The following is a 25,613-nucleotide window of genomic DNA, read 5'->3' as shown; positions in this document are numbered from 1 at the left end:
TGCTAATAAAATCACATAACATCAATTAGCTATTAAGGATTTCCTAAGATTTTTGTTGTATATCCTAAGTATTAAAACATCAATGTTTATGAGTAGATTAAAATCCCAGGGTAAACTTGTGGAGACTAAATGAAAGCCCTAGTCTGTCTCACGGAGTTCAACCCTTTGAGCTCTGTCACATGCCATGGGGCTCATTTGGCTTTGCTGAATGGTGAGGTGCCCCATACTCCTGCCCCAAGGAAGAGCACACAGAACATCTTACACCAAAAAGATGTTCAACTCAAACATTGAGGTTGAACATTATAGTTCAACTCGAGTTACATCCTGGTTACGCTATCATAGGTTCTGGTATGAAACAGCAATTTAGTCCAAAATGACCAAGTTAAGGGCCGGTGAGGTGGCACTAGAGGTAAGGTGTCTGCCTTGCAAGCGCTAGCCAAGGAAGGACCGTGGTTCGATCCCCTGGCGTCCCATGTGGTCCCCCCAAGCCAGGGGCAATTTCTGAGCGCTTAGCCAGAAATAACCACTGAGCATCAAACGGGTGTGGCCCGAAAAAAAAGCGAACAAATAAACAAAAAAAATGACCAAGTTCAGAAGAGAAACCTGGTTCATACAATGTTGTAATCCAATGTAACTGGGACTCCTGAGAACAGCCCAGGTACAGAAAAGAAAACACACAAAAGAGGCCAAGTGGTAGCACAGCAGAAGGGCGTTAGCTGTGCATGCGGCCAACCCAGGATGGACCCTGGTTTGATTCCCAGCATCCCATGTGGTCCCCTGAGCCTGTCAGGAACGATTTCTGAGTGCAGAGCCAGAAGTAGCCCCTAAAAAAAAAAAAGGAGTAACCCCCTAAGCGCTGGTGGGTGTCATGACCCAAAAACCCCAACCCCCCCAAAAAAAGAAAACACACTAAAGTCTACAAATTTCAACTATAAATTGTGCTAAAGAAGAAAGAAACAAAAAAGCCAACAAGAACAATCAACACTGATATAAAAAGCCATACTCTAAAAGTCCCAACTTGGTGATTGCCATTGTTTTCATTTTCAACAAAAATGTCAACAAGATATCCTGAGTACGTTTGTTCTACAATAATTTATTCGATTTTTTAAAAAAAGCAAACAATGAACAGAAGCAATGGCACAAAACATCTGGAAGAACACCCCCACTAACACTAGGAAAAAAATACCACAAAAACAATATAAAAAGATGTTTAAAGAAAATAAATTAAAGGTTAAAACGTCAGACTTTCAAGTTTTTTAGACAATTTTGGGAGAGGGCATGGAGTTGATATATTTTTCTAATCAACTGATTATGATCAAATTCTGACATAAATTCATGTAAAATAATGACCCCATTTTAGATCATCTAACAAAGAAACTTACTCCTAATCATTAGCTTGTGTGGTCAAATCGTGTTAGTATTTCGTCTACTAACTTGGCAGTCAAAACAGTCTCCAAAAAATGCTTATTTCACTAGAAACGGCAGGAACTAAAAATTGTGTATCCAAGTTTTTCTAAACTTCCAAATTATTTTACTTCTTAAGGAAAAAATGAATGCCAATCTAGTAGCTCAAAAGCCTAAGTCGAATACGCATTTCTTTTCCTTTTAAAAATATGATTGTTTCCTCAAAACTATTTTTTTGAAACCAACTGGCTGCATGCTACTTTTAGAATGCAAGGGGATTTCTTAAAGCAACCATCACTATTCATCAACGTGCTATTTTTGCTAAAACAGTTTATACTAGACATGAAATTCTCCAAAATTACAAAGTGATTGGTTTCGATAGCCCTAAGGCCTCTTAATACAAAATTTAGAATAAAATCACAAAGAGAAGATAGATTGCATTCAACTACCTTAATCCAATTAGCCATACCCAATCAAACCAAAAACCTCCTCGGTGAAATGCCAGTTCCCAAATCCTTCTGACAACCTAAAAAAGAAACATTTCTTGGGAAATAAAGATTTATTAAGAACATCGTGATCCAGGGTCGATTTGTTTTTACCATATATGCCTTAAAAAAATTTCTTTAGACCCCACCAAAAAAAATACGGTCATTTAAAACTGGGTATCAAATAACAAGGCTAATGTTTCTCATGAGGTTTGTCAACTCTTCAGTGCTGATGCTAGAGAAGCCCTTTCAGGGGGCCTTTGCAATCACAGAGCACAGGGTGCTCGCTTGCTCAGGAATTGACAGGAGCGGTGCAGTCACGCCCTTAACGTTCAAGCCCTAAGTGTGGGAGCCAGGGGGGCATGAGATCTACGGTCCTGTGTTATCAGAATTCGTTGTGGTGTTTTCAGTGCTACTGGGCTGCACGTTGTCTGCAAGGTTGTGTGCATGCTCAAGAAACAAATCCTTCAGTACGCTTAACTCCTTAGTCAGCAACTTAATTTTTGCTTCCAAGCGTTCGTTCTCTTCCTTGAGCTGATTGACTCGCTGCAGCGTATCCTGCGCCTTCTGCTTGCTTTTCAACCGGCTCTTTTTAACCGCCATGTTGTTCCGTTCTCGGCGCTGGCGATACTCGTCACTGTTTCGATCCATAGGGGAGCTCTTTTTGCTTTGCTTACTTGGAGGCACCGCTTTGCCCCCGCCTCCAGGGCCAGCGGGCACCAGCTGAGGAACCTGCTGCAAACCGCTGGCATGAGCCTGCGTATGAATGACACTTATTCCATTCACTCCTGGAGTACTGTTCTGCTGCGATATCTTGCTCATTTGGGCACTCTCCCTTACCAACCCAGAACAGACAGAAACAAGGGCAAGGTGATCAATGGTTTCCACGCTGAAGTGCCAAGAAATCTTCGCACGTACCTAGTTAAAAAAAATAAATGGCATTAAAATATTTGAAATGACAAGATCAAATGAGATTAAATGTTCATGTCCCGAACAGCAGGCCAACACTAATTGATTAGGATGAAATAAGGCTCTAGCAGCTGCCAACTGTTTCAACGTCTCAAAAGTCAAAATCATTTAGCCTACAAAAGGTAAATGAATGGGTATGCAAGCCCTGTAAAGGCCAAATTCTGCCCACCTGAATCCCCTTTGGGGACTGCCCATCTGTGATTGTTAGCAAAAAAAAAAAGGGGGGGGGGGAGGGGGTAACAAAGAATTCCACTAATTAGGTAGCACAAAAAGAACTAATAGTGCTTGGCAATATTCCAGGGGTGCAATTTGAGATGTCGAGGTGAAACCTGGAAAAGCAGAGTTCCATTATGATGGCAAACAGCTGGGGTGAGTTTTCTTGGTCAAGGCAGGGCAGGACAGAAAGCTCACGGGAAATACCTAGTCTCCCGTACCACCGATACCAAGTTGTGTTCGTTTCGAGTGCCTCCACTGCCATCAAAGTCAGCAGAATTTGACTTTCTCACCAAATTCACCTTGATAAGGTATTTTGAGGGTTTCCTGGGTTCTCCAATATTTTTGATTGATCTCAGTTCCTAAGAGTTTACTGAATGTTCCTGCTTCTTGAACCGCAGACCTAGGGGCTCCGAGAACCCAATAAGCCCTACTCCCACTCCCATCATGCTTCTACCAGCAATTTTTCTCCTTGATGTAATAAATGTACCTATCAACAGTCCACCTGAAACCACAAAGAAAGAAGCCAAAACTCGAATGAAGCCAGTAAGGAAGCTTGGCGGGAACAACGGTCTGCAACCACCTGTCCAGGAAGGGGCTGGTGCGCAGGTAAAAGGTTGAAAATCACTTGCCAGGCACTGCTGACGCACAGGCTAAGCAGGTTGAAGTATGAACGCTGGGCTAGACCAAATGCTCCTGCCAACTCTGGGGCCAACCAAATGCCGCTGCAACTCTGGGGCCTGGAGCCCATTCTGGAGCTTTCCTACAGTGCAGCCTCCAGCAGGGAAACCACGGTTCAGAAACTAGGATGCTGAGACTCCCTGAGGCCCACGGGGTCCCCAGAGTTGCATCAGGAAGTAATAAAAACAAACACACCTGTCCTGTCATTACACTGGCGCCTCAAGACAAAACCACTGAACCATATCAACCAAGATGTCGCAAAATGTCCTCCTTTTAACACTTTCCACAAAACTGCTAAAACCACATCAGCAGGAAAAAACCGGAGTCAGTCTTGAAAAGCGTACATCTCACTGTGCTTAAGAAAATCTAGAGCAAACACCAGAATCTTTAGCCAGGTCCTTTTGGCATAAACACTATTTGTTTATCTGCTTCTTTTAAATCTTGAAAAGTCCATCTACATAGTTACTTTAGATGCTTACAAAAACCTAAGAGCTAGCCGGATCCCTGGGTCACCTGCTACAGTAACACAAAGGCAAGAGGGAATGAATGCTTCCCTGCCAAGCCACCATTGACAGCTCCGCTTCAGAAACCATGAGTGGTCACAAGCCCATTTGAATGCTGCCAATTTTCATTCCAGTTAAAAAGTGGCCCTTCAGTATTCACTTGAAAGATTTGGGGTATTATTAGCCATCTACACCATTGCTTTCCTATTTGGCATAAAGTGATTTTAAGTATTAGCTCATTTTCCAAACTTACATTTATTCAGGTACCATGATTAACAAAGTTGTTTCTAATAGTTTCAGGCACACAAAGCTCCACCCACCCCCACCCCTCAGTGCCTGCCTCCTGGACAGGCCCATTTTAAAGTTGGATATTGTAGTCTGGGTCACCTCCTTACAGTGGTACTGACTGTGGCTCAGATACACAGATATTTCACCTCTGTACCACCAATGTGCCCGAGCCCCAGCCGCACAACCTTATGCCCTACCTCTTAGTTCTCCCTGCACCCCATTTCTTTCCATCTTCATTTCTAGCATCTAGGGCCAAGAGTTTACCCTCCCTTTAGCCCTCTGCATTCTTTTGTCCTGCTGTCCTCAGTTTTTAAAAGCTTAATTATTCCCCCCCCCCCCCGTTATCATAACTACGTCTTATACCTTCTTTATTTTTCATATGCCATCCAGGAAGGGCATTTCTTGTCCCACTCTCACTTTGAAACTGACCTTCTCTTCACCGGGCTTCAATTTCCCTACGTGCAAGTGAGAGGTGCAGAGTGCAGGACATCGTCTGACTCACACACCAAGCTCTTCCTGTAAGCACCACACTCACGGTGTCCACACCCCTTCTGCACAAAGGACAACCTCTCTCACAGCCTGACTTGCCCGGCCCAGGTGACCAGTGGGCCAGGGTTTGAAAATGAGCCCCGTGGCTTGGAAATCAGGAGTGTTATCAAACTACAAAGAGTAAAGATGTAAGAAGGGGAATAAGAATGAGAAGAGCATCAAGAATGTTAAAATAACAAAGAGAAAGATTCTCACCCAAAGACAAGCCAAGAAAGTAGTTTTTAAAAAAGTGAGAGATACTCGTTAAAAAAACTGAACCCAGGGCCCGGAGAGATAGCACAGCCAAGCAGCCGATCCAGGACCAAAGGTGGTTGGTTCGAATCCCGGTGTCCCATATGGTCCCCCGTGCCTGCCAGGAGCTATTTCTGAGCAGACAGCCAGGACAGCCAGGAGTAACCCCTGAGCACCGCCGGGTGTGGCCCAAAAAAAAAAACTGAACCCAGAAGAGAAAGCCAAACAGCTAAGTGATCTTAAATACCTAGTTCCTAAGATTATTTTTGCTTTCACAATAAATAGCTGGTTGTGAAAGCATACAGTAAGTTTTATACAGTTATGACTGTAAGCATTTTACAGTTTACAGTCGTTTTGCTTTGGGAGGAAAAAAACTTGGGAAGGAAGGCCGTGGCAGGCTTACTCCTGGCTTTGTATTCAGGGATCATTCCTGGAAAGATGTAGGGAACTTACGGAGCTCCAGGGACCAAAGTTGGATCAGCCACACACAAGGCAAGAGCCTACCCACTGTACCACTTCTCTGTTTTGCATTTTTGCTCTTTCCACAAGCTTTTCTAGGCATCTAAAAAGGGCAGAAAAATGTCGATTCAAATCTGGCTGTTGCACTGTACTTGAAAGTCCAGCTCCTGCGTGGATAAATACCACATAGCAAAGCTCAATACTCAGGAAGCAGGGAAGAGCCTCCTTTTCTTGTACGTGGATCGTGCTGGTAGGAAGCACTGAAAAAACAGAACAGGAGCAAGTCTTCCAATGGGGTCCCTGACCACTCAGAAAAATACAAGTTCACCTAGACCTGAACTGGGAGCTAGGAACAGACAGGCTCTGATATCCCAGAATGAGTCTGATGTGAGGGGTTGGAGCGATAATACAGCAGGTAAGGCACTTGCCTTGTACGTGGCCCATTTGGGTTTGATCCCTGGCATTGCATATGATCCCCAGAGCCCTTCAGGTGTGGTTCCTGAGTGTGGAGCCAGTAGTAAATCCTGAGCACAGCCAGATGTGGCCCAAAAAACAATAAAAATAAAAGTGAGTCTGATGAAAAAGAAAAGTGAGTAGGATGACATTGAACTTTTTTTTAAAGTCACTGAGATAAAGTTATATAGTCAAAATGTTGTTGATGATTGAGTTTCAATCATCAACAGATGAATGAACTTTGACACCTTAAAATGGACTTCAGAATGGACTACGTGGTGCTCGCTTCAGCAACACATATACTAAAATTGGAATGATACAGAGAAGATCAGCATGGCCCCTGTGCAAGGATGACATGCAAATTCGTGAAGCATTCCATATATAAAAAGAATGGACTAAGTGAGGGACTAGAGTACAGCGGGCAGGGCATTTGCCTTGAATGCAGCTGACCTTGGTTCGATCCCTGGATTCCCATATGGTCTGAGCCAGGAGTAACCATTAAGCATCATCTATCATCTAGTGTCACACACACACACACACACACACACACACACACACACACACACACACACACACACACGTGCACAGAAGTAAATAGGTGTTATTTACAAAATTCATTTCTGAGGCCAGAGTGACAGTACAACGAATGGGTAGAGTGCTTGCCTTGTACAAGGCCAACTCAGGTCCAGTCTCCAGCACCACATAAGATTTCCCCAGTGCCAGGAAAGATCCCTTTTTTGGGGGGACCACATCCGGCGGTGCTCAAGGTTATTTTTGGCTCTGAGCTCAGAAATTACTCCTGACAGGCTTGAAGGACCATATGGGATGCCAGGGATTGAACCCAGTTTGGCCAAAGTATAAAGAAATTGTCCTATCCTCTGTGCTATTGATCTGGCCCACGAGTGATCCCTGATCCTAGAGCCAGGGTAAGACCTGAGCACAGCTGGGTGTGGCCCCAAAACAAAACAAAACATAGTCCTATTTCTTAAGTCAAGCAATGTTTGTTCAAATTACACACAGTCACACATGGAAAAGGCAGACTTTTCTAAATCAAACTGAACAGACTTTTCTCAAGTTTCATTTTTGTGAATAAACCTGTCAAGAATTTTCCTAACCCATGGGGCCAGAGCGCTGATGCTAGAGGTAAAGTGTCTGCCTTGCAAGCGCTAGCCTAGGATGAACCACAGTTCAATCCCCAGGAGTCCGATATGGTCCCCCCAAGCCAGGAGCGATTTCTGAGCACATAGCCAGGAGCAACCCCTGAGCATCAACAGGTGTGGTTCCCCCCACCCCCACCCCCCAAAAAAAAGAATTTTCCTAACCCTCACGCTTTTCTCAAAGAGCAGCAACCTCCATCAACCTGACTCTTCTCCAAACAATTTGTCCTATTTTCTCAAGGAAGGTCCACATCACAAACATTCCAATCTTTGATTCAATAATCATTGGTATCTTAAAATTTAATATACCATCCCCCCCCCCCCACACACACAAAGCACAAAACAAAAAACCAAGTCCTCTCACACACCCAGGGCCCTCTCCATCCCAAAGCCAAAGATTACCTCAAGCTGACATCATCTCTCAGGGGTTCTCTCCCTTTACACTGTCCCTGGGGTTCACCTAACAGGGATCCAAGGGTGTCACCCTCTGGAGCCAAGGCACACTCCACTCCTGCCGCTGCCTCTTCAGTGCCAGTGCTTCCCCTGCAGAGACCCTGGTAAGGGCTCTGCAGTCCTCTCTCCTGCTGCAGAGCCCAAGAATTATGTGTTAAATATAAATTTTAGAACTGTCATAAAAGTGAGACTTAGTATCATAATCTCCTAAGCAAAAGCGAAACAATGAAAAATGCAAGTAGTGTAACTAAAGAAACAGTTTCATTTGTGACTTCTCTCCCTTGGGCTGCGAAGTATGAACCTATTTTCTGCTCAGCCCGGTGATGACTCCTAGTGATAACTCTCAGTGCTCCAATGCTGCCTCACTGTCAATGCTAGAGTGGCATGGGAGAAACACCCTTGGGAACAGGGCTTCTGGGGCTGCCCTGCTAGCTTCCTTGTTTTTTGTGTGTTTCTGTGCCACACCCAAAAATGCTCAAGGCTTACTCCTAGCTCTGCACTTAGGGATCGCTCATGAAGAGCTTGGGGACCATATGGTGTGCTGGAGATCGAACCCAGTTGGATGCATATTGTCACTCTGGCCCCAGGACTAATTCATTAAAAAAAAAAAATGAGGGGAGACAGAAAAGGCAAAAAGGCAACTGGGTACAGTCCACCTGATGCATCTCTTCCTAACAATGCACAAGAAGTTGCAAGTGGAAGCACCTGCACTCATCATAACCATGACCATTTACCAAGACTGAGTTTATCCCCTGAAGGTCCTCTTGGCCTTCCCCAGGGGCAGTCCCTGTGCCATGTAAACCCCCTAGGGATCAGGGCACCTTCCTCACTAGCCAGCATCACTCTTCCGAATTCCAAGGCGGGGTGAGACAAGGAAGTTTTGTTTCCACCAATGTGTTTTAGGCAGGTCTTAAAAATGAATGAATCAGCAAGTGATCCGGCCAGAGGCAGCAGGAGATTCAAAGGACTAGAAGAACTTTACCTCCTGCGCGTCCTATAATTAGTTAGCTTTGTTTACATTTGCCCAGAAACAGAAACACCCTTAAAGAGAGCTTATCCCAGAAGAGACACTCAAGTGATAACTTTAGGCCGGATTTTAAGTTTTGAAAGTGCACCTTTTGATGAAGATGGAATGGGGTGGGGGAAGATGTCATTAAGGCATTTTCCTTCCAAAGCTCCTTTGGAAGTGACACATCCTAAGAGAATAAAGGACGATCGATTCAAACAAGCATTCAGGTTTTCAGGGGGTGGGAGGGGGGGTCAGAAGTGCCAGCTTCTGTGTAACCCACCAATGTGAGAGCCTTTGGAGGAAAAGAAAAATCCTACTTTGAGCTGCCTGGTTACAGCAGCCAACTCACAAAGAGCGGAGGACCAAACCCGTTTGTAAGCAGCAGAGAAGAAACACAGGCAGGCTAAAGTAAGCTTCAGCGGAAAGAAAGGGCAGACACTTTTTTTTTCCAGGGATGAAAAGAAAAGGTGCGTCGCCATTAGCAGCAGAGGGGGCACCTTGACAGCGACAGCACCCTCACAAACTGTGTCCCCTTCCCCCATGCTTTTATTCCTGGTTCTCTCCTCTTTTATTTTTTGCTTTGCCAAACTCAGGCCTGCTGCATGCACACGTTCCATCAGAGCCCGGGAAGAAAGCACCAATGGTTTGCTTTCCTGCAAAGCCCAGTTTGCAGAGTCCGCGTCTTAGTTCAGAGCAGCATTGGTGGTCGATCCCCGCATGCATCCATCTATCTATCTATCTATCTATCTATCTATCTATCTATCTATCTATCTATCATCTATCTATGCATCTATGTATCTGTCTATGTATCTATCTATGTATGTATGTATCTATCTATCTATCGATCGATCTATCTATCTGTCTGTCTATCTCCCCGCATCCTGAGCTTTAAAAAAGGCAAAGCCAGGAAGGTTGCAAGTCCAATTTGGGCGTTTTCGGGGAACACCCTTCATCCCCAGGGTGAGCCAATGCAAGCTCGCTGCAACACATGCATGGGCCTGAGATTCTGGGGGTCCCCCCTCGTGGTCCTGCAAGCCCGGCTAGGGTGCCCCCAAACGAGGGGTGCATGGGGGGGGTCGGAGGTGGAGCCCCAAGAGCTTTTGGGCGGCGGCCAGGGGATGATGAGCTCAGCCCGGCCCCACAGGGTGTTGCCGGCAGGTTGCATCAGACGCCGCGCGGGGCCTTTGCTTTCCCCGCGAGCCGGCCAGCCCCGGGCCGGGTGTCGGTCTCTTCGGGCCGGGCCCGCGCCCACGCGAGCGGCCGGCTCCGCCGCGGCCTTCTCCTTCCCCGAACCCGCCCGCGCGCCCGCAGCCTCCTTTATCCTTACCTGCGCTTCCAGCCCGCCCGCCCGCCCCGAGGCGGCCTTCACTTCCGAGCGGCCCCGCGCGGCGCGGCCCGAACCCCGCGAGTCGGCGAGGAGGAGCGACGGTTACGAAACCCGCAGCCTCCGCCCGTTCCGCCTCCGCCGCCGCCGCCGGCTTCCCTTGCTCACCCCGGCCGCGCGCGCGTGGCCGCCGCCGCCGCCGCCTCAGCCAATCAGAAGGCGAGCGTGCGCGCCAAGAGCCCGCCCCCTCGTGACGGGCAGCGCCCACAACCAATCGTTAGCAGCCTAGCTGGCGGGAGGCGGGCACTGGGCGGGGGCGTGGTCCACGGCGTTAAGGAGCGGCGCGGCGCTGGGCTGGCTGGCTGGCTGGATGGAGCTGAAGGGTCCCCAAGGGTTGTTGCTGGCTGTTGTTGCCAAGGGGTTCGCTAGTACCTGAGCTGGAGCTGCTGGACACCCCCAGATCAGCAGCTGTCTTTGCAAAGCAGCTTTTCTTGAAATGACGCTTTATGAATTACTGAGTTTGGTTGTCCCCACACCCAGATGCATGGATGCTTCTCTCCTGTGCTAGGCCCCTCAAAGGGAATCCTGGAGTTGTTATTATTATTTTTTTTGGTGGTTCCCCCAAGTTAGGAGTGATTTCTGAGCACAAAGCCAGGAGTAACCCCTGAGCATCATCCAAAAGTAAACAAAACAAAACAATAAGAGTTATGGACTTTTATTGAAAAGGCCAACCTGGAGGGAACTAGATACAGGTGATGGGATTGGTGTTGGACTCTTGGACTCCTGAAATTCAACTATGAATTATATTGTAAATGCAGTGACTTGATAATGATTTTTTTTCTAAAATTAAACAAAAAACTAATAAAATGAAGTTTTTGTCCAGCGTAGGGCTTAAGTAGAATGTTACTGTGAAATGAATTGCATTCCTTTTCTTCAGGGCAAACGGATCCAAAGGCAATCTGGACTCTCTGAATGGCAATCTAGTTTAATTGATCTACTAAGGGCGATTCTCAGGCGGATCTGAAAGCTTCTAAAAAACCAGGAAGCAGTGCCCTTGGGTGTAGGGCACAGTCTGCCCGCCAGATAGGTTTGATTGTTTCCTCTTTAGCAATTCTTATCGTCCAAAAACTAGTCTTTGAAAGAGGAAACATTTCTTCATTGCCCAACTATGCAACCAACTCTCCATAAAAGACTGTTTCGAGGAATCATGAAATATTTGCAAAAAAAAAAAAAAATCATTGTCAAATAAAGACGTTTGCCACCCAAAACTATATACAACTATCGTAGCATCTTTGGTTGAATAACAATTTATCACCCAAAACATTCACTGTTCAGAGCTGAAATTCCTCCCATGGAGGTTTTAGCACTAGCTCAGACTAGAAATTATCATTTTATCTTGACCATTTTCTAATCTGCCTAAAGTGTCTGGGGAGAATTTTTTTACAGGTCACTTCCTGTCTCCTCTGATTAGCTAACCACTTGCCAAGCTGCTGGGGTATCTTCTAGGTCTGCCTGAACAAGCTTTCCACACTCCACAGGTTTGGTCAAGGCCAAGAAGATGGTGTCTTTCTTTCCTCTTCAACTAGGAGCTGAATTCTTCTACTCATAAGTATTTTCCTGGTGCCAACAATGAGTTAAGCTGTTGGTGCAGGGGATTCATCAAGAATAAACACCACCCTCCCCATCTGGCACGTTCACCTAGAGCCAGGGATGTAGGCAAATAGTGATTGCATAACTTTGTCAGTGAGCATCTTGGTGGTTTCTGCCAGAAGAACAAGATGCTGACACAGAAGGTAACTGGCCTGTGGCTTAGGGAAGGCCTGAAAGACACAACTCTTGGCTAGGTGGCACAGAGAAAGTGGATGTGCCACTCAGAGAAAATGTCTTATCTACTGCTCATATGATAGAATTTTTAAGGCCAGTGTGGCTGAATCCATTGTCCCATGAGATAGGTGAGATTAGCAAGGAATTTTGGCCTAAGTGTCTGATTACCCCCCTGAGACAGGAGCCTGGGAAATTTTTACCTCTATCTCAAAGAAATAAGCAAAGGATCTCAAGTAGCTTCACTATTGGTGTTTGTTTTAGTGTTACATCCAGCTATGTTCAGAGATCATTCCTGGCAATGTACTTGGGCTCTCACTCTGGGTGGGCTCAGGGATATATGGGATGCTGGGAATTGAACCCTTGTCTGCCATGTGCAAGGCAAGCACCCTGCCTACTGTACCACTGCTCCAGTCCCTGGAGCTCATGTTTTGATGCAAGAGCATGCTTGGTCTCCCAACACTGCAGGTGTGACCCCTAAGCCTTGCTGGGTGTGTTTCATGGATCAAGGAGATCCACTGTGCTGCTTTACCACAAGTCACAGAGACACAAGCTATCATTATAAAAGAAACTTTTATTTTTTTTGGTCAAGGTATATGGTGCCAGGTATTGAACCTAGGTTAACCAAACATTAAGACAAATTATACTATTGTTCCAGCCCCTAAAGGAAACTTTTTTTTTTTCAGTTTTTGAGCCACAACCAGTGGTACTTAGGGGTTACTCCCGTTTTTGTGTTCAGGAATGAGCTCAGGGGAGGACCGTAGGGGATGCAGGGTTAGCCATGTGAAGGCCCTACCTGCTGTGCTATCATTCCAGCCCCTAAAGGAGTGTAGGTCTTTGCCTCACTGATGTCCAATACAAATGCTACAACCTCAAAGAAAATAATTTTAAGCAAGTAATAATTTAAAATCTCCCTCAGACGCCAAGAAAATAGACTTGAAGGCACTTGCCTTGCATCCTGGTGACCCTTGTTTGTATGCCTGGCATCCTTGTATATGGTCCCCTGAGAACAATCAAGAGTGATTGAGAAGCACGTCAAAACAGAACTAGGAGTAAAACCTGAATACTGCCAGATGTCCTTCATAGCCACCTCTCCTCAAAAAATAAAGTTACGGGGGAGGGGGGGCGGTGGAGAGATAGCATGAAGGTAGGTAGGGTGTTTGCCTTGCATGCAGAAGGACAGTGGTCCAAATCCCGGCATCCCATATGATCCCTCGAGACTGCCAGGAGCGATTTCTGAGTGTAGAGCCAGGAGTAACCCCTGAGCGCTGCCAGTTGTGACCCAAAAACAAACAAAAAAATATTACAAAGATATTCTCCAAAGGACTTTAGACATAGATTCTTGTTCATTGTATAGTCTGGTTACCTGAGAGCTACTATGATTAAGTACTTTCGTTTCTTTCTTTCGTTTGTTTTTGTTTTGGGACCACACCTAGGAGTGCTGAGTCTATTGCTGGCTCTGTGCCTGGGAGTGTGTGTGCTGGTGATTCTCACTAGAATCTTTGGGATTCAAGGCCTCTATCCCTGTGCTATCTCTCTGGCCCAAGTGCCTTCGTGTCTTAACAGGTATGGATTCGATGTTAACTCTCCTATATAGTTTCACCTCTTTCTGGTTCTATGGCCTCAAGTAAGTTGCTTAAGCTCTCAGTCATCAGTGTGGATAAAAATGTATCTCTCCAGTAGGATTGTGAAGAGATTAAAGGACTTGGTTAGGCCCCTAGGACAGTGCCTTCCAGGTACAAGGTCAGAGCTCAAGATATTAGCTATCATTACTAAGATGCCCATACATGAATTATAAACAACTTATATCTGTAGACTTAGACTGTAATGCACTTCAGAACAGGGCTTAGCTGTACTTACTAGTGCACTGATGATTCAGACACAGAAGAAACATGGAAGGTTTTGATGTTAATTAACCCTACACACTATCTCAAAAAATGTTTTTCAGAATCCTTCTCTCACTTACTCATTGTTTATTGGTTTCCACGGCAAGGGATCTCTGTCTCTGTTTGCTTGAAAATCAAATCAGTAGAAGTTTAGTGTGCAAACAAGGATTTAGCGTAAATGTGTTTTGAGTACTTAAAATTTGTAAGTAGTTATAAATATGTATGTGGAAAGTTTCCAGACTATTAATATACCAAATGAACCACCTGTGACCAGAGATATGGATCATGGATTTTATTGTTTGTTTGTTTTATTTTTTGTTTTGAGAAGTGAGACTGTTTAGGTAACAGGGTTGACTTCAGTCTATTAGCAATCATAGGCCAGTGATTGGCTGTTCGTGTGCATGAGGTTGGGTTTTGATGGAGAGAATGAAAAAAAAAATCTAAGAGGGACTCTTCTGCTAAGCCCCACAAAGACTTAATATGTGACTGATTGCAGATGCAGCCTCTTAGAGGCTGAATCCAATCCCGCTGGCATTTCTTAATCAGCATTCTTAAAGTGAGTTTCCCAAATGGTGAGCTTAATTTTCTTTTGCTAATAACCTTCCTGTCCTAGAAAATCCTTCTCTCTGTGCAATTTCTCAGCTCATTCATCTCTGTTATTTAAGAGATGCTGCCTGATTCAGGAATTGATTTTTTTAAGCCATTAGCTTTTTTTTTTTTACTTTATTTAAAGAAAATGCATCGCATAGTTGACATCATTGACCATAATACATCTATTTCCAGATAAGTGAGAGCAAAGTTATTTAAAAAAGAATAGAAGGGCCAGAGTGATAGCACAGCAGTAGGGCGTTTAACTTGCACATGGCTGAGTGAGGATGGAACCGGGTTTGATCCCTAGCATCCCATATTGTCATTTAGCCTGCCAGAGCGATTTCTGAGCACAGAGCCAGGAGGAACCCCTGAACACCACCAGATATGACCCCAAAACAATAACAAACAAAATAATAAAAAAAAGAATAGAAAGAAAACAGAAGAAAAGAAAAATCAAGTATAGTGGCAAGCAAATTTGTGAAAATTATTGTATCTTCAATAATCTTCAATTATTGTATCTTCATTCTTCATTAATACAATGGCAGAAGGTTGAGAAAGGTCTTATTGTCAGCTGTCCATTCTGTTAAATTTGTGTTTCATCCCTATAAAAGCATCAAACAAATGAAGTTGTTCAGACATTCAAAACATGATTACTAATACTGCAGTATTTGTGGTGCATGTTCTCAGTTGCCAGGTCTCCTAGAAGAAGGAGGTGGTGGGAGCAGGGAGAGAGATGGTGCCCACACTTGCTCCCAAAATATCCTGATAATATCAGCCCAAATACTGGAATAACTAAAATTTAGTTAGATTGGTGTACCAGAAGAAAGTCATGGAGGTGGGGCCGGAGAGATAGCACAATTGTAAGGCATTTACCTTGCATGTGTCTGACCCGTAATGGACCCAGTTCCATTCCTGGTATCTCATATGGTCCCCCAAGCTTTCCAGAAGCAATTTCTGAGCATAGAGCCAGGAGTAATCCCTGAATATTGCCGAGTATGGCCCAAAAACCAATTAATTAATAAATATTAAAATGTTTTTTTAAAAAAGAAAATCATGGAGGAGTAGTGAAGCAGGGCCTTAAGCAAAGTGACGATTCTTGGTGATGGATGCAGCAGTAGTGGCTTTGGCAGGGCCAAGTATTGGCCCACCTTCTCCTCCTGAGATAGCCAGCTTTCTGCTGCATGGCCAGTGTACCCAAGATTTTTCACGACTTGGCTTACTTACATCTCTTTCCAGAAATGTGAATTCTAGAGTGAATCTCTAGAGCTGTGCAAATATAGCATAACTTCCATTAGCTTTTACATTTTACTCAGTTGAGGTTTGTTTTTAGTTTTGGGGCCACATCCGGTAACATCAGGGATTATTCCTTTCTATGAACTCAGAAATTGCTCCTGACTTGGGGGACCATATGGGATGCCAAAGGATTGAACTGAGGTCTGTCCTGGGTCAGCCACATGCAAAGCAAATGCCTTACCACTGTGTGCCATTGCTCCAGCTCCTGAAGGTTTATTTTTTAATCTTTGGGTCACACCCAGTGGTGTTCAGGGGTTACTCCTGGCTTTGTGCTCTGAAATCATTCCTGGTGGTGCTTAGAGGATCATATGGGATGCCGGGGAACAAACCCAGATTGGCCACATGCAAGGCAAATGCCCTTCCTGCGGCACTATCATACTCCAGCCCTGAATTTTTATTTTTAACAAAGGTCATTAACATATATCTCCAACTAGCTTGGTGAAGTATTTTATAAATTAACTTTATAATATATTGGGCCCAGAGAGATAGCACAGCAGTATTTGCCTTTCAAGCAGCCAATCCAGGACCTAAGGTGGTTGGTTCGAATCCCGATGTCTCATATGGTCCCCCATGCCTGCCAGGAGCTATTTCTGAGCGGACAGCCAGGAGTAACCCCTGAGCATTGCCAGGTATGGCCCAAAAAACAAAAACAAAATAAAAACTCAGACCACTCAAACCCCAAAACTTAAATACTGAGAGTCATTATGTCTCTGTGCCTGCGGGCTTCATTTTTCTACTGGCAACCTCTTTCTTCATATATGTAGTCTCTCAAAAAAGGCCAGTACTAAAAGTTCAAGATGCAAAAGTTCCAGGCAAGAGCTCAGCACCCAGCTCAAATGCCTGGCTTTCAAATGACAAAATGATGGAAATCAGGATTTGCACTGACATGGTGACTCAGCAAAGGTGACTTTGGAGACAGAGAAGTTTGAGGCTGACCAGTCTGTCAGCACCTACAGTGGTTATCATGCTATGTCACATCAATGAAGCCTCAGTTCCTCTGGCAAGGTGGTGTATTTTTTTTTCCACGCCTATGAGGGTAACTTGAAACATCTGATCTTGCTTTTAGAAGCACTATTTGGAATCATTGCTAAGGCGCTATATATTGTCTTAGGATATACTCCCCAATTTCATATTTGCATGAAAGAGAAAAGCCCTTTATAATATAAAAATATGCACAGTCACAGAGTTCTGCAGAGTTATGGGTTAACTACTGTTAATACTGCTGCATATATACCCAGCAGTATGGGTTAAATATTATGAATATTCCTTATAGTACACTTCCCATATATCCAAGTTCATTATGTTGTCTGTGTATTTACGGATTGTTTAGAAATCTGAAAGCTGGCTCCGAGACTTAAAGGAGTTAGGTTGAGCATGAAGTTGTGACATCATGAGCTTAGTTCCTTGTGCCCCCACATGTGTCAAACACACACACACACACACACACACACACACACACACACACACACGCCCCACTGTTTGGGCTTATTGACAAGGGGTATGGGGAAGAATATTCAGAATAGTACAATTCATCTGTGCACACAGGAATGGGGCAGACCCAATGAGCATGAAGAGTAAATGTTTACATCTGTAAAATCCTTTCAGAGAGGTTGTATCATCTTGAACAAGGCCACTGATTTTTGGAGAGGCTTGAAGTTTTTTTAAGAAACCATGAAACAAAACTTTCTTTTTGGAAAAGTTATCCGCATGATGGAAACTTTTAAAGGATAGAATCTGCTAAATTCTCCTTTTATACTTTCTAGAAAATAAATAACCAAGAAGAGTTAGACCTATTAACAGTGACCAAATCTTTTCTTTACTCATTTAATCCATCTTTTTTTTTTTTTTTGTACAATAAAACCCCACATTGGCCTGGCCACACAGTCCCAAGAAACAGAGACAGACAGACTAGTAGTGGGGTTCATTTTATGACTTAGAAGAGCCATTTTTAGGGCCAGAGATATAGCATAGTAGTAGGGTGTTTGCCTTGCATGCAGCCAACCCAGGACAGATCTAGGTTCAATTTCCAACATTCCATACGGTCCCCCAAGCCTGCCAGGAATGATTTCTGAGCATAGAGACAGGAGTAACTCCTGAGCAACTCTGGGTGTGGCCAAAAAAAAAAAAAACAGAAAAAAAATGAAGAGCCATTTTCACACCTAGTCAGTACACTTCAAAAGAATGTGGCCGCTCTGTCTGGCTCTGCAGCTGCACATTTCTTCTAGTTAATTAGCCCACCACAATACATAAAAAACATCACTACACTTCAATGATCACAATGGGAGTGCAGCAAAGAACCCCAACACTCTTAATGCATCAAGATAATAGGTCTGAAGACATAACTCATATCAGCCTCCCTGATGAGGACTTTATTTTTTTTTATTTATTTATTTATTTTTTGGTTTTTGGCCACACCCTGTGACGCTCAGGGGTTACTCCTGGCTATGCGCTCAGAAGTTGCTCCTGGCTTCTTGGGGGACCATATGGGACGCCGGGGGATCGAACCGCGGTCCGTCCTAGGCTAGCGCAGACTAGGCAGGCACCTTACCTCCAGCGCCACCGCCCGGCCCCTGATAAGGACTTTAGAGAGGCAATGTTGAGGATATCAAAGGAGCTCAAAGAAACCATGGAAAGGACAGACAACTAATAAGACTCAAATGGATATGAGATTAGAAATGAGAAAACTTTCAACAGAAATGGCATAAAAACTTGGTAAATGAAATAAAAAATTCACTGGGAAGCATCACCAGCAGAGTAACAGCTCCTGAGAAAAGAATTAGTGAGCTCGAACATGAGCTGCATAACACCTCCATACAATGTAAGAAGATAGAAAAGAGTATTAAAATAAATAAACAGGAGATGAAAAAATCCTCAAAATAAATGAACAGATGACAACAGAACTTTGGGATGAATTCAACAGAAACATCAGAAGAATCACTGGTGTCTTACAGAGCCAGGAAGAAAACCCCTATGAAAAAGCAACTTATAAAGACATCATTGCTGAGAAGTTCCTGAGCTGAAGAATGCATGCACCACATCCTGGAGGCCCAAAAAATACCAGTTAAAAGAAACTAAAATAAAAAACCCCGGGGGCCGGCAAGGTGGCGCTAGACTAGAGGTAAGGTGTCTGCCTTGCAAGCGCTAACCAAGGAAGGACCACGGTTCCATCCCCCAGCGTCCCATATGGTCCCCCCAAGCCAGGGGCAATTTCTGAGCGCTTAGCCAGGAGTAACCCCTGAGCATCAAACAGGTGTGGCCCGAAAAACCAAAAAAAAAAAGAAAGAAAGAAAGAAAGAAATGCCTCACCAAAAATTTCACTCAGTCAGACTCTTATTTTGGTTTGAAAAAACAATACACAGCTTCATGGATAAGAAACTTAGGGATGGGGCCAGAGAGATAGCATGGAGGTCGGGCATTTGTCTTGCATGCAGAAGGTCAGTGGTTCGAATCTCAGCATACCATATGGTCCTCCGAACCTGCCAGGGGAGATTTCTGAGCATAGAGCCAGGAAGAACCCCTGAGTGCTGCTGGGTGTGACCCAAAAACCAAAAGAAAAAAATAAAAGAAAAAGAAAGAAACTTAGGGATTTTACAGACTCAAAACCAACTTAAAAGAAGAACTAAAGGAGATACTTTAAAGCAAGATAAGCCCCACAAATACATCAAATTTCTAAAAAACGATGGCATAAAATTTATGACTATAATCTCTCTCAATGTCAATGGACTAAATGCACCAATTAAACTACACAGAGTGGAAAAATAGGTCAGAAAATTGAATACAACATTCCACTGCCTGCAAGAAATACATTTGGATAGTCAGAGAGAATTCAGATTCAAAGTCAAAGGTTGGAAGACAATCCTTCAAGCAAATAACTCTCTAAAATAGCTGGGGTAGCCATACTAATATCAGAGGACTCCTGTTAATAAAGTTTATAAGAGATAGAAAGGGTCATTTCTTAATAATCAAGGGATATATACATCAGGAAGAAACCAAACTAAAAAACATATATGCGCCCAATGAAAGACCAGCAAAACATTTCAAAAAAGTGCTAATAGACATGAAGAAAGACATCAATAGCAACACAATAGAATCGGAGACTTCAACACTACTCTGTCACCTCTTAATAGATCAGCCAGGCTGAAACCCAACAAGGATATAATGGCTTTGAAGTAAGAAATGGGAGAGATGAGTTTATTAGATATATAAAGGGCTTTTTATTCCCCACCAAAGTTGAATACACATTCTTCTCCAATATACGTGGGACATTCTCCAAGATAGGCCACTTGCTGGCCCACAAAACATATGTTCATAAAATCAAGAGTATAGAAAATTTTATTGGATACTTTCTTAGGCCATGATGCACAGAAAATAAGTTAATTACAAACAAATTAAGAAACAACTTTAACACCTAGAAATTAAACAGCTCACTACTAAACAGCCATTTTAGAGTGGAAATAAAAGAGGAAATTAAAAGATTCTTGAAACAAATAAAAATGAGGACATGAATTTTCAGAATTTATGGTACACAGCAAAAGCATTATTAAAAGAAAAAACATTCAAAACATTCATCAGTAAGGAAGAAAGAGCTTACATAAATAACTTAATAACACAGCTTAAGAAATTGAAAATGACCAACAAAATGAGCTGAAAGCAGGCAGGATGAAGGAAATAATAAAATTTAAAGCAGAAATTAATGAACTGGATACCAATAAAAACAATATAAAACATCAATGAAAGCAAGAGTTGGTTCTTTTAATAAAATAAACAAGATTGGTTAGCAACCATTAGCATGACTCACAAAGAGAGAGAACTTGAATAAATCAAATCAGAAATGAAGGGGAGATATCACAACAGACACTAAAGAAATTCAAATAATCAGAAATTACTGTGAGAAGTGTTATGCCATAAAACAAGAGAACCTGGGCCCGGAGAGATAGCACAGCGGCGTTTGCCTTGCAAGCAGCCGATCCAGGACCAAAGGTGGTTGGTTCGAATCCTGGTGTCCCATATGGTCCCCGTGCCTGCCAGGAGCTATTTCTGAGCAGACAGCCAGGAGTAACCCCTGAGCAACGCCGGGTGTGGCCCCCCCAAAAAAAAACAAGAAAAAAAAAACAAAAATAAAAAACAAGAGAACCTAGAAGAACTGAATAAATTCTCAAACTCCTATAACCTCCCAAGTCCAACCATGATGATTTGAAATATCAAAACAGATCTATCAATATTGAGGATATTGAAATTGTAATCAAAGGTTTTCCCCAAAACAGGAGCCCAGGCCCATGTAGATTCACTAGTGAATTATTTCAAACCTTTAAAAAGGACCTACTGCCAATCATTTCTTTTCAGGCTCTTCCAGGATATTGAGGAAATAGAAACACTCCCAAAAAGTTTCTTTGAAGCTAACATCACCCTGATACCAAAAGCAGACACACCACAAAAAAAGAGAAAAAATTATAGGCCATTGTCCTTGACAAAAATAGATGCAAAGATCGTGAATAAGATATTAGCAAACAGAACCCAACAATTCATCAAAAAGGTCATACACCATGACCAAGCAAGATTCATCCCAGGAATGCAAGCATGGTTTAACATATGCAAGTCAGTCAACATAATATACCATATCAATGAAAGAAAAAATAAAAGTCAAATATCTTATCAAGAGATGCAGAGAAAGCATTTGACAAGATTCAGAACTCATTCATGATAACAACTCAACAAGATGAGAATGGAATGTATTTTCTTCAATATAGCCAAAGCCATTTGCTGCAAGCCCACAGCAAATAATATACTCAGACAAAGTTGCCCACTTTCACCACCTCTATTTAATATAGTACTAGAATTCCTATAGCAATTAGCAAGAAAAAAATATTCTGGGCATGTAGTTCAGAAAGGAAGAAGTCAGGCTCTCATTTTTTTGCAGATGACATGATACTCTATTTAGGGAAATCCTAAAAGACTACAAAAAGGCTTCTAGAAGCAATAGGTTTGTATAGTAAAATGGCAGATTACAAAATAAATATGCGAATATATATGGCTTTCTATATGCAAATAATAAAAGAAAAAATATTAAAAACAATCTCATTCAGAATTGTGCCTCAGAAAATCAAGAACTGGGAGCAGTGGCGCAGGCATAGGGCATTTGCCTTGGGTGTTTGCCTTGCACGCGCTGACCTAGGATGGACCACTTGATCCCTCAGTGTCCCATATGGTCCCCTGGTACCCCATATGGTCTCCCAAGCCAGGAGCGATTTCTGAGTGCATAGCCAGGAGTAACCCCTGAACATCATCAGGTGTGGCCCAGAAACCAAAAAAAAAAGAAAAGAAAAGAAAATCAAGTACCTTGGAATCAACTTAACCAGAGTGGTAAAAGACATATATATATATATATATATACACGTATATATATACACACATATGTCATACACATATATGTCATATACATATATGTCATATACATGTATGTCATATATATGCTACAAAGCACTGCTTCAAGAAATAAAAGAGGACAAGGAAATGCTGATGGATTAAGCATTTATGCACTGCTCATGGATTGGGGAAATTAACATAATTAAAATGGCAATACTCCCCAAAATATTGTACAAATTTCAAATTTAGTAAAATTCCTATAAGGATACCTATCACATTTTTTCAAAAATATAGATCAAATACTCCTGAAATTCTTATGGAACAATAAATCTCCATGAATAGTTTAAACAATCCTTTGGGGGAAAAAAGATGGGAGGCATCACTTTCCCCAACTTCAAACTGTACTGCCAAGTAGCTAAAATAGTTTGGTATTGGAATAAAGACAGATCCTCAGATCAATGGGATATACTTGAATATCCTGAAATAGACCCTCAGGTATATGATCAATTCCTCTTTGATAAAGGGACAAGAAATATGTAATGGGGGACCATCACAGTGGCGCTAGAGGTAAGGTGTCTGCCTTGCCAGTGCTAGCCTAGGACGGACCGCGGTTCGATCCCCCAGCGTCCCATTTGGTCCCCCAAGCCAGGAGCGACTTCTGAGCACATAGTCAGGAGTAACCCCTGAGCATCACCAGGTGTGGCCCCAAAACAAAACAACAACAACAACAACAAAAAGAAATATGTAATGGAACAAGGAAAGCCTGTTCAACAAGTGATGTTGAAAAAACTGGTCAACTACATGCAAAAAAGTGAACTCAGACCTCTGATAAACATAGAATGATGGCACTCATTGATTGTATCTATATACCTATATATATATATATATATATATATATATATATATATATATAGAGAGAGAGAGAGAGAGAGAGAGAGAGAGAGAGAGAGAGAGAATGTATGGTAATAATATCCAAAAATAATAGAGATGAAAGCCAGGACCATTTCATAGTAGGAAACTAGTTGCAAACAGCAAGAGAGTGCATTGAGGGCAGAAAACGGATCACTATGACAGTGAAAGTTGGGAACAATCACTCTGGACAAGAACTGAGTTTTGGAAGGAGAGAGAGTGATATACATGATACCTCTTCAGTAACAATATTACAAACCACAGTGTCTAAAAAATAAAGGAGAGAGAGTTCGGGAAAATGTCTGCCACAGAGGCAGCAGTGGGGAGGGAAACTGGAAATATAGACGGTGGGAAATGTGCATTGGTGAAGGGTGTTGGACATTGTATGAGTGAAAATCTGTCATGAACAACTTTTTAACTGTGTACCTCACAGTGATTCATTAAAAGATTTATTTAACCCCCTGCTCACACCCCGTACTCTATTTTCCCTTAAAAGGTTTTTTTTTTTTAAATTTTTGGGTCACATCCAGCAGTACTCAGGGGTTAGTCCTGGCTCTGCACTCAGAAGTCACTCCTGGCAGGTTTGGGGGACCATATGGGAAACTGGGATTCGAACCGATATTCATCCTGTGTTGGTCGCGTGCAAGGCAAATGCTCTGTGCTGTTGCTCTAGCTCAAAAGGTACATTTTAGTCTTTCTGTATATATAATATAATATAATATAATATAATATAATATAATATAATATAATATAATATAATATAATATAATATAATATAATATAATATAATATAATATAATATAATATAATATAATATAATATAATATAATATAATATAATATAATATAATATAATATAATATAATATAATATAATATATAATATATATTTTCTGAATTATAGTTCTTTGATCCTAAATAAATGTGCTTTGCTTTTCAACTGATTTGGAATTCTTTGATTTTTTTTGTTTGGGGGAAGGTTGTCAAACTGCCATTTCTCAGAGGCTATTCCCAACTCTATTTCCAACTCCTGCTATGATTCAGGATGTAAGGCATACACTCGCCTCTTGACTTGGAATGATGACACTGACCATGAATACAGTTCATACACACACACACACACACACACACACACACACACACACACACACACACACACGGAGAGTTGCTGTGACTGGTGCACGAGGCTAGCTTCCTGCATTCTGTAGTAGTCAGAAAGTATGTGTCTCCCTTAGTCTAAGAGAGGACGGTCACATCTTTCTATTTCTATTTTTATTGCAATGTTAGAGACTTGACTCAGGACCTCAGCCATGCAAAGTAGTGCCCCAGCTCGAGGGTCTTGTTCTGTTCTGTATTGTTTTAGTTTTGGGGGCACATCCAGCAGTGCTCAGGGAACTATATGTGCTGCTGAGTATTGAATCCAGGTTAGCCACATGCAAGGCAAATGCTGTACCCATTGTTTTATCAGTCCAGCCAAGGAGAATTTTATTTTATTTATTTTAGTTTTTTCACCTTATTAGAAGATGAGCTGGTATTTTTTGTTAATTTATCTTTGGGGGTCCACACCCAGCAGTGCTCAGGGGTTACTCCTGGCTCTATGCTCAGAAATTGCTCCTGGCAGGCTCGGGGGACCATATGGGATACCGGGGATCGAACCAGAGTCTGTTCTGCATCAGCCACATGCAAGGCAAACACACTACAGCTGTGCTATTATGCCGGCCCCTACCAGGAGAATTTTATATAAAAATAAGATCCACCAAAAGAAGTAGATTTTTGGTCATATGATTTATATGATGCCCACTATGCAAATTCTTCTACTGCCTGAAAAGCAGCAACTGAAGACAAACTGAATAGAAGTGGGATAGGGTTTCTTCCTCTTCCTTTCCCTCCCTCCATCTCTCCTTTCCTCCTTACCTCCCTTTCTCTCCCCACCTCTCCTTCCTTCCCTCCTTCCTTCTCTCCTTTTCCTAGATGGGCTTGGGGAAGATAAGATGCTGTCAGCTAACATTGGACCCAGCTAAACCTCTGTTCCACATCTGGAGTGCGGGTTGACAGTAAATACCTTAGAGGGTTGTGAGATTAAGGAACAGACATGAGAAGAAGCTGGCCTAATGCCTGGCCTAGTGAAGGCACAAAATAATTTGTTCATGAAATGAAGATTTGCTACTAGGTATGCTGCCCTTGGTTTCTCATTTCATTCTTTCTTCAGGAACTGGGTACTTACGACTCTCAGATTGAGGCAGGAAATTCACAGTGAGCCTGGAGCTCTTTGCTGTCCCTAAATAAGGAAGGGGTCTCAGAACAAAGCAGCGGGGGCACATGCCTTGGTCAGCTCTACTGTTGTAGCCAAGCCCTTCACTCAGAGCCAGCAATGGGCAGCCCTGTGCCTGCTCAGTCTTTGTTTCTTCTTTCTGTATTTCTGCTTTGTACAATAATCATCCCTCTGCATGGTCTAAAATTGGGATTCAGATCTTCTTGGGTTTGGGGAGGGAATGGAGGGATGCAGAGGCCCCAAGTTCCACTTGCATAAATACTGGGTTTAAGGCTAGAAGAGGAAGCCAGAGCTTGTAGTTT

At 42.8% G+C, this 25,613-nt stretch overlaps 1 protein-coding gene and 1 non-coding gene across 2 annotated transcripts; one reads left to right on the top strand and one right to left on the bottom strand.

Annotated features, from left to right (window-relative positions):
- Positions 1-1,077: 1,077 nt before the first annotated feature.
- CEBPG (CCAAT enhancer binding protein gamma) lies at positions 1,078-10,300 on the bottom strand. The gene is made up of 2 exons (XM_049786678.1): positions 10,182-10,300; positions 1,078-2,807 (listed from the first exon to the last, which is right to left on the bottom strand). The coding sequence occupies exon 2, from the start codon at positions 2,709-2,711 to the stop codon at positions 2,259-2,261; it is 453 nt and encodes a 150-aa protein (XP_049642635.1). The 5' UTR covers positions 2,712-2,807; positions 10,182-10,300; the 3' UTR covers positions 1,078-2,258.
- LOC126029125 (U6 spliceosomal RNA) lies at positions 6,514-6,620 on the top strand. The gene has a single exon (XR_007502778.1). It is a non-coding gene; the product is annotated as a U6 spliceosomal RNA (small nuclear RNA).
- Positions 10,301-25,613: the final 15,313 nt, after the last annotated feature.

This window comes from Suncus etruscus, chromosome 14 (assembly GCF_024139225.1).
Source record: "Suncus etruscus isolate mSunEtr1 chromosome 14, mSunEtr1.pri.cur, whole genome shotgun sequence".
Classification (NCBI taxonomy): domain Eukaryota; kingdom Metazoa; phylum Chordata; class Mammalia; order Eulipotyphla; family Soricidae; genus Suncus; species Suncus etruscus.
This window is presented reverse-complemented; position numbering and strand designations above follow the sequence as displayed.

Bases quoted from the DNA above. Each gene is read 5' to 3' on its own strand.
- CEBPG (XM_049786678.1), bottom strand. From the start codon at position 2,711: ATGAGCAAGATATCGCAGCAGAACAGTACTCCAGGAGTGAATGGAATA.